Raw genomic sequence first — 13,541 nt, forward strand, 5'->3', positions numbered from 1 at the left:
TCGCACGCAGAAACAGTAAACATCACACTTGGTTTTTAATACATTTAAATGTTGAGTATTTTTCAGTAGAATACTCCCAAGGGACCTAATTAACCAAATGAATATTTTTCAGATTAGCAAAGCAGCTAGATATGTAGATGAAAATACAGGCTAAGAAGTTTGAATTTGCACCAGTGAAAAAAGCATATGTTTTAATGTTTTAATCTCTGTGCTTAGTAGATGCATGAGCTGAAGTGACATTTATTTTCTTCTTTTTATTGGGTAGCCCCAGGTTAGATAAGGTTATTTCACATGAAAACAAAATATCTGTCAATTCTCCCATTTGTGATTATATTAACATAAATTAAACTATTATGACTAAACAACCTGCAATGCAAGAGAGGATGATTCAAAATTGATTGATGTCTGGCATCAGATAGGCAAGATCTTGGCTTCAGGATTATTTGGAAATAATTGACAGTGATTTTTTCATCAGGTATTAGGTAGAATAAAATAAAAATTAAATAAATTTGAAATATCATAATACTAAACAGTATGACTCAAAAATGTCCAGTAAATGAAAATGGTTTCATCCACTCAGATTAACAGACAAGTGTCCCACAGAAATCACTTTGGCAGTTTAATTCATTAATCGAAGTCTTAGAAAGGCTGTTTAAAACTACTATGGCATCTATCATTAGAGAAAATGTATAAGTAAATACAAATATTACTCTGCATTCTGAGTGAGCTCCTGGCTGTGTCTTTAATGCTACCTAAATGTTAGTCTCCTAAAGCACACTTCTGTTGATATTTTAGGATTCCCCTAAAGGAAGGACTATGGACAGAGAATTTGTCACTATGACAGAAAAAAAATCCTCAGGGTACACACGATTGAAGCATTTTATGCATTCACAATAACTTCATTTTTTTCTAAAATAAATCCCACTGAACAAGAAAAGTATTAACGGGCATTTTTAAAGAATTTAAAAATTAAGAACATTTTTAAAGTTTGCTGACATGTTGGTATGTGTGCATATATTGTGTATATCTATTTACCTCATTCACATATACATGTATGTACAAGATTAAATGTGCATTTTTAATTTAAAAAGCAGCATCACTAGTATTTACTGCCTGACTCTTTCAAAGATGGGAAGACAGTTATTTTTCATATGTAAGTACAAAGCAAAACACTTCTCCATTCCAAGAAAAACAGAGTTTTGCTTTTACTGCTCTACATAAAAAAAAAATTTACATATAATTCTACTCTTCCATTGAATTGTATGAGAATGCTACAGATGGTTTGTCACATCTCGATTAGCTCATTTTTCACAATGCTCTTGTGACACTCTGTATCACTTACACAGGGTTTATTTGTCAAAATCCCATAGCACCTTTCTGACAACAGATGTTTTGAAATTCATCCTATTCTGCTTGGCAAAGACTTATTTTAATGGACTTGACAGTATGATTTCAGTGACAAATTCATTGGTCATTTAACTCAGTTCAGAAAAACTAAAACCAGACCCTGATAAATGTTCATTTTTTAACTCTTATAATACATTTTAAAACAATCAGCCTTATAAAACGTGGTTTGTTTGGGTTTTTTTCACAAATGATTATTCACTCGAAACTGTCTTGCATAAGATGTTTAAGTAATGACTGGCTTGATTGCTTCTTCAGTTTCTCTCTTAAATAGAATGCAACTTTGAATCCACAGGTATTCCATGTATCAGTTGGTGCATCAGGAACATAGATAGTAAAAGCTATGATAGTTATTTTTTTTCAGCAGGAATTCTTACAGATGAGCAGTAATTCTGAGACCTTAATGTAAACCAATGGATAAATATCACCATGTCTCATCATGAAGGAAAATAAACTCAGGGGTCTGATATTGCAGATTTTACTGGTGAATCGCCCTTGTTCTGACTATTCTTGCTGATATGTTCTGTGTCAGTGGTACAGGTTACCAGCAGAGTTATGTTCTAATTCAGTTCTCTTATTCAAGGATGTGACAAAGTGCCTTATGAAAAATGAATGAATGAGAAAGGATGAATTCAAAAGACTCCTTAAAGCCCCCATCTCATCTAAAAAAAAATGTTTGTTACCTCAGTGCTGCAAGTCTTCCTCAAATGGTAATATTGTCAAATACAGTTTTCCCCCAAATAAGGCTGCACAGGTGGTCAAGCACAATTACTCAGTTAGCAAATCTCCCTAAACTTGTTTTCCTGAAGAGTATCACTTATGAAAATCCACCATCATAAACCAGATACTCTACTCTTTTAATGCACACACAGACTGCTTAAAAAAAATAGCCACCAAAAATTTTGCCACTGATATTTTCCTGGTCATCTTCACTGTATCCCTGTCTTATCTAAAAATTTAAATCTAAAGATTTAAAATGGCTTGCATTAGGAGCTACAACAAATCATTTTACTGCAAGAAAGCCATGTAGAAATAAAATTGTGTGCATTTTGTTGATTTATGCTTTTTCAAATGTGAGCCATGGAAAAGAAGGAGGAAGCATCAATGAGGACAGTTCCCTGATTATGCTTAAAATGATCTTCCAACCCAACTTAAAGAGGAGCTGTAGTATACATTCCAAACCACAACACATGGTGGCATTCTGGATAATGTAACAGAGGGTACTAATTATCATTGACTGGTAGATATTAGCCATGTTTCAAGTGATACTTAACATTTTCACTCTTCAAAATATAATCCTTTTGTTATAAAACTACTTGTTTCCTGACGACACAGGGTAAGTCATTACCATTTCTGAATGCTGTTGAATACCACAAAATTAAAAAAAAAAAATTGAGAAGTCACTGCAACACCATTTTGCTCATTTTATTTCTTGGGTGCTAATACAAAGTACTGGATAGAATGCAATCTCGGAGGTACCAGCTTTCTCCGTTGACTACTGCTCATTTACCCTGAAGAAGAACTGCCTGCAAAAGCTGCTGGTCTGCATGGCAAGGCCCTGGCTGGGAACGGGCAACAGGCAGCTGGACCTGCACCTGGGCACCCACCGGGATGCCAGAAGCTCTCCCACATCTGCCGGCTGTGCCCCACCTGCCACTGTGCTGACTGGGGAGTCACCGAGCAGTGGGGAGCGGGACCCCATCCCTACAGCCGGGCTGCCCCTCCCAAAACCATATTGGTGGCTCAGGGAAGGGGCTGGCGACCGACAGCCCCCAGACAGCGGACACCCGAAGCGCTGTGCGCTCTTTGTCCTTCAGACAGTAACACCAGCGAGACGGGAGGCGCGGGGCGGCGGGCAGGGTTCCCCGAGGGGCTTCCTGCCCGCAGCCACCTGTCCCGTCCCGCTCCGGAGCCCCGGCGCAGAGCCGGGCAACAAGGCTGGCCCCGGGGGTCCCCACAGAAGGTCCGCAGGCTGCCGCTCTCCTCAGCCCGCGGAGCTCCTCGGCCGCTGCCGGGACCCGGGAGCCGCCGGCTGGCGGGACCCGGGGCGGCGCCAGGCCCGGGAAGTTTCTCGCCACAGGTTGTCCCCTCCCGCCACCCCCGGAGCCCGGGCGGGCCCGGCCACAGGGACGCACCTTGGCGCCGCAACCGCCGCTTCTTGAGCCCGAAGATGCGGACCTTGGAGAAGATGTCCACCAGGTTGCCATTGCAGAGCCCGCGGTTCTTGTTGGGGCTGTTCCGCCTCCTGCTGGCCGAGGGCCGGTCCCAGTGCTGCTCCCTCGCCTGCCGCTTCTGGCGGATCAAGCCGCTGGCGATGGCCGCTGCCATGGCTGCTCGCCGGCTCGCCCACGCCGGGCAGAGAGGAGGGAGGCGGCGAGGCGCTCAGCCCCGGCGGGAACCCATCCCCGGGGGCGCGGGCCAGCGGGAGCCTCCTCTGGCCCCAGGCGCGGCTGCGGAGGGGCACCCGCTCCCTGCGGCCGGCCGGAGCTGCCGCCGCCGAGGGTCACCGCATGGGTGCCCCGCCGTCCCCCCCGCCGTGCCCCGGCGCAGGGGCACCTGCTCGGGCGGCGGTCTGTGAGCGGGCTGGCGGAGCGGAGCGGCGCGGAGCGAGCGGGGCTCGGGGCAGAGCCGCGTCCGCTCAGCTCGGCTCGGGTCGATGGGGTCGGGTCGGGTCCGCCAGGCAGCGTCGCCTCCCGGGGCTGCCCCTCAGCCCCGAGCCGCCGCCGCACGCTCGCCCGTCGCTGCCATCGCCGCGGCCGGGGCGGCTACCGCCGCCTCTTCCCGGCTCCCGCCTGATGATTGCCAAGTGCTTCAGAAATCAGCATCTGGAGAGAGCAATCTTCTGCTCCGGGGAGAGCTGTAATCACGGCTCCTCGGTCCCACCCCGCTCCAGCCTCCCCTACACACGCACACACACACACACACACGCACACACACACAGAGGCACGAACCGCTGGAGCTTTTTTTGTCCTCCCCAAGGCGAGGGGCGGCGAGGGTGCAAGCAGTGGAGGAGGGGGAACGGGGAAAGGCAGAAGAAAAAAGCACAGGGGGAGAGAGGCGGAGGCACGGGATGATGCTGATGTGGTTTTCTGGTGGGAACCGGGAGGTTCCCGGTGGATCCGCCGCCAGCTGCCTCTGCCCCTCGTTAGGTTTCCGGGTGGCTTCGTGCGGGGCTCCCTTCCCGGGGGAAGGAGGGCGCTGCCGGAGGAGCGTATGGCCCTCCCCGTTCTCCTCCGCCCTCCCGGCACAGCCAGGATCCCTCGCACGCACCCTCTCTCCAGCTCCCCGGCTCCCTGCCGGCCGCCCCCGCCGCCCCAGCGGTGACACCGGCACCTGTCCCCGTCCCCAGGCGGGGATGCCGGGGGGCAGGGCAGGCGGGCGAGGCGACACCGCGTTCCGCCAAGGGCACCCTGTCCGCGCAGCCCCTCCCCGGACCGCACCCCAGGAACGGACCGAGCAGGAGGTGAAGTCTGGAGGGAGACGGGGCTCTGCCGCATGGGAAGGTTTGGGAGCCGTGAGGAGGAAGCACACCTACGGGGCTGAGGGGAGCTTCAACCCAAATACCAAACGGCTTGTGGCTCAAACAGCCACAGCAGGTGGATTTACGGATCACCACCACCATGTAAAATTATAAGCTATGTCTTGAAGCACTTAAGGAAGCACCAGCCAAGCTCACTAGACACAGAACGCCTAATAAGTATCTGCCCTGAGAGGTTCACAAGGCACTGTAAACAGTAAATGCCATGTAAAATAAGACACCCCACCTCCTTCCTTTCATATATTCCTGATGGCTCATCTCCCTTTTCAAGTAGTGGCCCAAAGTTTTGTGGATTTACTTTCTGCAAGCCTAATGGTTAAACTTTCTGAAGTTGTAGTTAGCCAGAGGAAAGCATAGGAAGGAAACAAGCAGCTACATAGAAAAATATGAAGTTAGCCTATAAAGAAGGGTAGATGCTTGCAAGGAAATCATCATATCTATTTTTATACTGTTTTCAAAGTACTCTAATATCTTATTAGATGGGGGGGCGGGGGGGAGTGTTTTGGGGGTTTTTTGTTTGTTTTCTTTGCTTTTGTTTTTCTAAACAGGCTTGGAAGTGTAACTATCCATCCAGAAAAATTCACTGGTTTGCAATACAGAACTTAGTATATAAGAATATGTTCTTGCTCCAGCAAAGGCTTCAGCTTCTTTGATATTGACCATTTTCCCCCTAAATCCTTTAATCTACAAAGCGCTATTTTTATACAGAGGGCAAAAGTGTATGGTGGGAACTCCAGTATACAGGGATTTTGTATTAGTACTAGACCAACTAGGAACAGAACATGCACAATCGGATCTGCATAATACATTTTAATTCTATTTAAAAGTGTCTCTAAAGAGATTCAGCTAAGACTCATTGGATTTTCTATCTGGCAATTTTTACAGAGCAGCAATTTCCTTACAACGGTTACAATTGCCTTAACTAATGCAATTAGACAGAGAGGTGGTTATTAAAAAAATTAAAAATAAATTTCGGTGTCTTTTTTTGCGTACTGCTTTCTTTTTTCCTTCCTTCTCAGAAGTGGACAAGACAAGGAGTGTCCTTCCTGAAGACCCCTCAAGAGGGAAGCGCTCCTCTGAGAGCCGTCCCGGCGGGCCTGCCCGGCCCCGGTCCCGTCGGGCCGCGTTCCCTGCCCCGCTGTTTGTGGCGGCAGCACCGCGGACAGCGCAGCACGGGCCGGCGCACACGGCACAGGACACCCGGCCCAAAGTGCGCTCACAGGACACGGCCCAAACTCCGCTCGCCTTGGCTGCTGCCTCCAAACAAAGCAATGAATGGGAGGGAGTAGAGCGGAACAGAGGCCAACCACCCACTGCCTCTCATTTTCTCAGGAATGTAGAGGTATAATACATATATATAACCCTAACATTTGCGTGAGAAACTCTCTACAAAAAGGTGGGGGTCCCAAGTTCCTCTTTATAGTATCCGACGATGCTATGCATTACATACTACTACTTTTGTTACTTCTACTACTATTGTTCCTTTCTGTATTTTCCTTCAGATACTGGGCCTTTGCCAAAACACACTGACATTTCTCAGCAACATGATGCCCAGGGTGATGGCAAAGAAAAGCAAGAGAGAGGGTGAAAATGGGCAGTATGCCTACAGACAAAGAGAAAATGTGTTTCTTACTCCAGAGATTAAAAAAAAAGCTTAGTACTCACATCTCAGAAATGCAGAGCAGTTGTTTACAGCTTGGGGTTTTACAAGGAAAACTCAAGAGAGCCATCTGGTGTCCTAACCTGTGATAAAATGTGTGCAATTCTAGTAAAAGCGAAGGTTCTGCTAACAGATGGATCGTACAAGTATGAACATACCAGTTACCTTAAAGACTAGGAACTGCATGAGAATATGCATTTAGGACAAATGGATGTATCTTAGTTATGACATTTTCTACATTAAAACAGAGTTTTATTTCTGGTTAACAAAACTCTGGATATGAAAACAAATGATTAAAAGCCAAAGAGGGGGAGAAAAGATTTTCAGTGTTTTCTGTTCTCCCATCTGTTCATTTCTAACTGGTAATTTATTATTATGGATTTCAGGAGTTTTCTAAAAAAAAGTTATAGAAACTATAAAATTGTTTTCTTGGACGAATTTTAGAGTAAAAAAATTTGATGTATATAGTTTGTACAAAAGACTTGTTTTATTGTATGTTAGGGTATGAAACATTATTATTCCTTAATTTTTTTTTTCTGTATTACTGGGAACAAATCATATTCCATTCAGCTAATTTAACATGTAAATTTCAATGTGACCTTTTCAGGCATCAAAGTTCAATATTAAAATATACATCATTGATATTTGTGTATGTGCATGTACTAGAGATACATAAAATTCTTTTATAAGAAATTCCATTAGGAAAATGCTATTCAATGCTTCACAGTCTATCCTAAGCTAGATCCATAGGCTAAGAAATTTATATAACTTAAAATGTCACCTTTACACATTATAGGCTGTGGGATCTTTTCTTTTTCTTTTTTTTTTTTTTTTTTTTTTTAAACTTATTATATGCTTTGCATTAACTTGGATAAGTTCCAAGCTGCAGAGTAATATCTATTCAATGCACTCATGAAAACTCTACAGAGATCTTCCTTTCATAAACCATTTCAGTATAAACAAAAATATCTTTCTGCAGGTATGTAGCCATGTGCACACACTGCACAAAAAGTTTCTCCTCCCAAATATCCCAAAAAGATTCTTGATATCAAAACAGAACCAAAATAAATCAAATAAAGGCCAAAGTTCTTTGGCATTTATTTTCATATTTGCCAAAATATATCAAGCACATATTTTCTACAAGCACAAAGTATCAGACTATTACATTACTACTAAATATGTTTAAGTTTCATGAACTGTGGTGAAGTTTATATTGCACTTGCTTGCAAAGAGTAGGGGGCACACACAGCTCACTTGTCCAGTTAAATACACTAGAGGATGATGAGGTAAAGTCAGCTTAGATTCTAGAAGTCATTAATAAAGTATAGCAAATCTAGATGTTCTTTCAGACTCTACAGAGTTGAAAACTGTTTTGTGTCTTTGAAAATATTTTTTTTTCCCCTTTGGAAGATCTTGTGTTCTATAGTAGTGAAAGTATTTGCACCTTACTCCTTATACCATTCAAAACAGAAAGGATGGTCTAGGGGTAAAAGTACCAACTTAGGCCTAAAAACTGAAAGGCATGAAGGCACAAAAGTACATCTAGACACTGGGAAAATTTTTTATTCCAAGAAGAGACATTTCAGGAGTGGAAAAATTACTTGTTTCTAAATTGTGACAGATTTATTTAATCAGCCTTGTGGTGCTTCTGATCAGACTGCAAACTGATTGCCAAAATATTGTCTCCAGCTGAAATTGTGATTCTGATTTGCTTCTTCTGATTAAAAAAATATTGAAAGTTGCTGGTAGTTTTGGTGGACCATAATTAAAGTATCAAAATTAAATGTATGTACTAAGACCCCCTCCACTCCCCCAAATATCATAAGGAAATGTGATACAGTCCTACAAATAGGATTATTTGTGTAATTACAAACTGGTATCTTCCCAAGGCACACAGTGTACATATATGGGGGAGGTGGGTGTCAGTAAGCAAGAGTAACTTGCAATTCTTGATTTACTTTTCTTGGGGGAAAATGATAGAGTAAGAGAAATAATGACTTGAACAAGGTGAAACGTATAACCTATGGCTGATTCTATAGGTTGGTGAGTGTTTAATTGTACAAAACTGAATAAGCTAGAAAAACGTTTGACAACTTGAAAGATCACAATTTTCATAAGCAGACCAGTATGAACATATTAAAACATAGATAAGAGCTCCATTTTCAGATAGTTTATGTGCATTCCATGTTGGTAAGAGGACTAGTATGTTATGTTTGTGCAATGAGATGTAAACAGTTTAAATGAGGTCAGTTTGATATGTTCTTGTCTATTAATCTGGATATAATGCTCCTTATAAGTTATTGTTATTTTCCCAAATGTACTATAAGTTATTGTTAATTTCCCAAATGTACTATGAAGCACTGAAATTTAAAATCCTTAACCCTTGATACTCATTGATTAGACTTTGAAGATCATTAAGAACAAAATTTGTTAAACATGATAATAAGCTTCACAGAATTTGGACTTCTGTCCTTCCACGCTTCATGTCAAAAGAACTCAGCCTTCAGTCTTAGCAGTCACAATGTGCTCGAGGAGCCAAAATCATACCTATTAAAATTTACTAAATACATCGGAGGTCCTATGGAGACACTTGTTTAAATAGGTCAAGTGAATCCATTCAAAAGTAAGCTTCCAATATGTTGTTCAAAGACATATTTTAGCCAACTTCTTCACAGACTTTGGACTTATTTGATCTTTTGTATCCAACCCGTAAGAAAAAACATTAAAACATAATTCCTGTATGTGCTAGAATGAATTAATGCAAGAAAGTCCAGCATCAGATGACTGCTTATGCAGAGAACTATCAAAACATCCTATTCAAATACATAACATTCTTCAAATACTCAACATCTACAATGTTGCCTGTAGCAGCTCAGGTGCAATATTTCTTCTGCATTGACCCTTCACTGCCTTCACATATTCCATTCATTTCTTTCACACATTTCCTGAGATACATCTGGAATTCAAAAGACTGAGTACCTGTACACTAGATATTGACTTACTCTTTCGACATTACATAATACTTAGATTGCTTGGGTTTGCTTTTGCTTTTTTGACTTTGCTGTCCCCCTTCCCTTTCCAATGCTAAATTGCACTGATAATCCTTCAGTAATGAGTCTCATGAATAGTCCTGTGTCAAGTAAAATAATTCAGAGTTTCATTTTTTATTCCATGGGCTAACTCTTCATCCTTCAACAGGGGAAAAAGGTGGAGGAATACTCTCAGTGTTACTTTAAACAATTTTTCAGCCAGATAAGATGCATGATTACAGCTGTTAACCTTTAGCAAAGCTCCTATGACATCTTTCATGACTCTTCCTGTTTTTCACTGTGTCTGTCCTCTACTTCTGATGCCACTTCTTTTGAGACCAGGTGAACAAAAGAAACCAGCTGGGGTGATAGGAGTACCTGAACAGCACACAGATCATACGAGGATTCCAAAATAGCTCTCCCAGGCACAAAACGTAAACCCAGTGAGTCTCTTTTAAACACTTAACAACAACAGCAAAGAAAGAAAAAAAAAAAAAAAAGAATCAAGGTCACTTTCAGTGTGTAATCCAAAAAAGTAATTAAAAATTAAATACATTGTGGTTTCTGCAGTGACATATATAAGATTTTACCTTTAAAAATGAACTAATCTCTATAAAGAGAGGTTTGCAATAACTACTAACAGATATACATTACCATTAATTTTGTTCTTACTGAAGCTAATAGCGGATCTGCCACAAGACTGCCTCAAATGAGGTTTTGGTGACACAAGCCAGTGAAAGGACTTTCATTAAAGAAAGACAAACACAAACACCACCCCCCCATCTTTAGTCCACGCAGCTGCAGAGAGCAGTTTAAGATTTAGAGGCCTAAAAACAGCATGGGGAGCTTCTTCATTAATATGCACAGCTTAAGCCAAACATCTGTTGCATTTACTTATCTGGCCACAGCAGGACTTGTCTGCTTTGCCTGACTTCTGAAACGTGCAACAGACTTTGCTGTTATTCTCTCAAGTAACTGAAAGTCCCTGTAAGGTGAGTCTGCCTAATTTTGTTCTACAGAAACAAAGGAAACACTGTTCCTAAGAAATTCAGTCTCTACAGTAAATTTGCTCTGGAGCCAGTACAGCTGGCAGAGCATGTAATCTGCTTCATGATACTCTCCAGTGAGGATTTCCTGCACCTAAACATACTTACATGTGGATTTCTTGCTTTCCTTGAAACAAATATGAAAACACATGTCAATATGAGAAAAAAAAGTGCAATATTTCTGAACCCTTAGAACAAGGAAGGTGTTGAATTTTGACCATTTCACAAAGATCCGGGAGAAAAAGCACTTTATATTCATTAAATACTGAACAGAAAAGATGAGCAGAGACATACATAGATCTTGAGAAGCAGAAGGATGATTCCCCTCAAAATACATGTAATAATCTTTTAAGTATAAGAAGTGATTTTTACCAGTGACAAGAAGAAGTGGAGCATGTCTGCCCATGCACATGCAAATGCATCCACAACACCACTTTGTTTCTTGGAAGAAAGCATGGAAAATACTCCCTGCCAAATAATATAGGAAAAATGGTCTTATTTTCTGCTATGTGACCTAAAATTGACAGTATGATTAATTTCACAAAATAACTTTCAGATAATCATCTTTCTTTGCAATTATTCTTCCATTTATTTTTGAGTAACTTTTGCTTTGCAATCCATTTGATACTATTTTTAAGACATTTACAAGGAAAAAAAAATAACCCAAACCAAAACAAGCATTCTGTTCTTTTCTTGTTCAAGAGGGAAGGTCACACAGTAATATCTGTGATACAGAAACCTGCAGGATTTCTCTGGGTACTGAAGGGAGAAAATGTAGGTATAGAACAATTCTAGCTAATGCCACGTTCATCCAAAGGGTAAGCCTCGATCCCCTCTCAGATCTAATCACATAGGCATGTCCCTTCCTTTGGGGTTCAGACACAACCAATATTCTCTGGAAAAAGTCCTATACTGTGTTCCCTTTTCCAAAAAAACAGAAAATTCCATGCATTTTCTACTACTTTTATTGAATGAAATAAATTAATGACAGACATAAATCTCTGAAAAACAAGTATAGCTAGCTTTTTTTAGTTAATCTAGATTTTCAGAAGTATCTGACAAGCTAGTATTTGTTTATATTAGCATAGGAACAGATTTTTCCTTTCTCCCCCTCCATGTTTCTTTCACTCCGTATTTTTTTCTTTGATGGAAAATTTCCTTTGCATTGACACGCTATTGTAAAGCAAAAGATGCAAACAAACATTATGTATTAAAAAAAAAAATCAGGAGGAAACGTTTTAGATGTCAGTTTTCTCTCTTTGATAATCAGTTTAATTCAGCTCTAGCTTCACCAACAGCAGTTGAAACTTGATATCAGCAACTTGCTGTATTAGCATTTCCATTTTACTTCCTCCAAAACAGAAACATTGATTTCTTATGTCTTTAAAAAAACGTAAAAAAATCAGTAACAAATGCTTTGACCTAAAGAGAAAAAAGGGCATTTAAGAACTTCTGCTTGCCCATCTTGTTACTTACATGATCTAGGACATCAAGACAAATTTTATATACTTTTGCTACCTTTTATTTATTTTGTAGACATGATAGATAGAATATAATGAATATTAGAATTATTTTTAAATCCTGAAGAAGTTGCAGTACCTGCTCATGTTACTGTGGTGATATTCCTGGCTATTAGTTCAAATAGCATAGCATTTATTATTAGTGGTAATAGCATGAATACTTCTAATATAGTGAGCTGATTTTACAACTCAGTCTTAAAAAGTCAATACAAAATATCTGACAGTTAAGCCTTAACTCATCAAAATCTTTCAACATCATATCTCTCTAATGTGCAGTGCAATTATCTGATTTGCCAGCAGTGGACACTGTTTGTCTAGTTATTCACAGAATATCTTGCAACACATACTGGCATATTTTTCTTTTACTCCTTGCACTGCAAGTAATTAAAGAAAAAAAATGGAGTTATTTGTACCAGACACAAGCTGAGTAAAGATTGTGTGGTAGGAATAATTTTCAATATCTGAGTAATAGCATACTGCTCCTTTCTTAAAAAAAAAATTAACTTTAGGAAAAATAAATATAGACTTATTCACATAGGATTGTTTTTTATCCTAATCACAATAATTTCAAGTTGTAGAAGATTTTCTGGTGTAAAAAATAAACATTTCTTTGCTTGTATTTTTCATGGAATGATTATGAGAATGAAACTGTACAGTCTTCGCATTTTTCTATAAAATTCTTGCAAATATTGAGATAAGCAAGCTAAAAAATTCTATGGAGAATATTTACTTCAGTATCCTGTACCATTTGTTGAATAATACAATTGTTCAAGATCTGCAAAAGATGTGTTTTACCCACTGATATTTTTACAGGGACTCTGATGTTAAGCTGAAGAGTAGCTTTTTGGTTAGGATGAAAAATTAGATAACTGTAAGACCAACACAAAGAGTTGCAGAAGGTTTACCAGAAATCAGCCTAGCTAGCTGGAAGACAGTTTCCATTCCTCTTAAAAATGGAAAGAAAGTCTAAGCATTTTAAAAAAGCCATGCACAGGTTTAATCACATATAATATTACCTCAGGCACTACTGCAAAAGTTACAGCAATCACCTACTTATCTCAGTATTCAAATGATTCATTAGGCTCCTCCTAAAATGCATTTCAGTCTAACACTTAAATAAATGCAGTTCTTACGTAAGAACGTCCAGTATCTTAATAGCATAGTTAGCTCATCTTCTGCCTAATAAAGCTGAAACCTCATAAACAGGGCCCAGCATTCTGCTGCCATACGTGTACACAGGACACCCACAAAGTCTATCAGAACTGGGCTTTTTGTCATATGAATAGTCAGTTGCATTCAGTGGCAGGATCATTGGAGATCTGCCCAAGACTATTGTGAAATTGC

The 13,541-nt window shown here is 40.6% G+C and overlaps 1 protein-coding gene across 2 annotated transcripts in view; it reads right to left on the reverse strand.

Annotated features, from left to right (window-relative positions):
* FGF14 (fibroblast growth factor 14) overlaps positions 1–13,541 on the reverse strand; it is a 376,431-nt gene that overhangs the window by 115,284 nt on the left and 247,606 nt on the right. The window contains exon 1 of one of the 2 annotated variants that reach the window (XM_063392381.1): positions 3,540–4,266. The exons of the other annotated variant lie outside the window; for it this stretch is intronic. Coding sequence (XP_063248451.1) covers positions 3,540–3,732 — 193 coding nt within the window. The 5' untranslated portion in view covers positions 3,733–4,266. Of the gene's footprint in view, positions 1–3,539; positions 4,267–13,541 lie in introns of those variants that run through there. 2 annotated transcript variants of the gene reach the window in all.

Source organism: Prinia subflava, chromosome 3 (genome assembly GCF_021018805.1).
Source record: "Prinia subflava isolate CZ2003 ecotype Zambia chromosome 3, Cam_Psub_1.2, whole genome shotgun sequence".
Classification (NCBI taxonomy): Eukaryota; Metazoa; Chordata; class Aves; order Passeriformes; family Cisticolidae; genus Prinia; species Prinia subflava.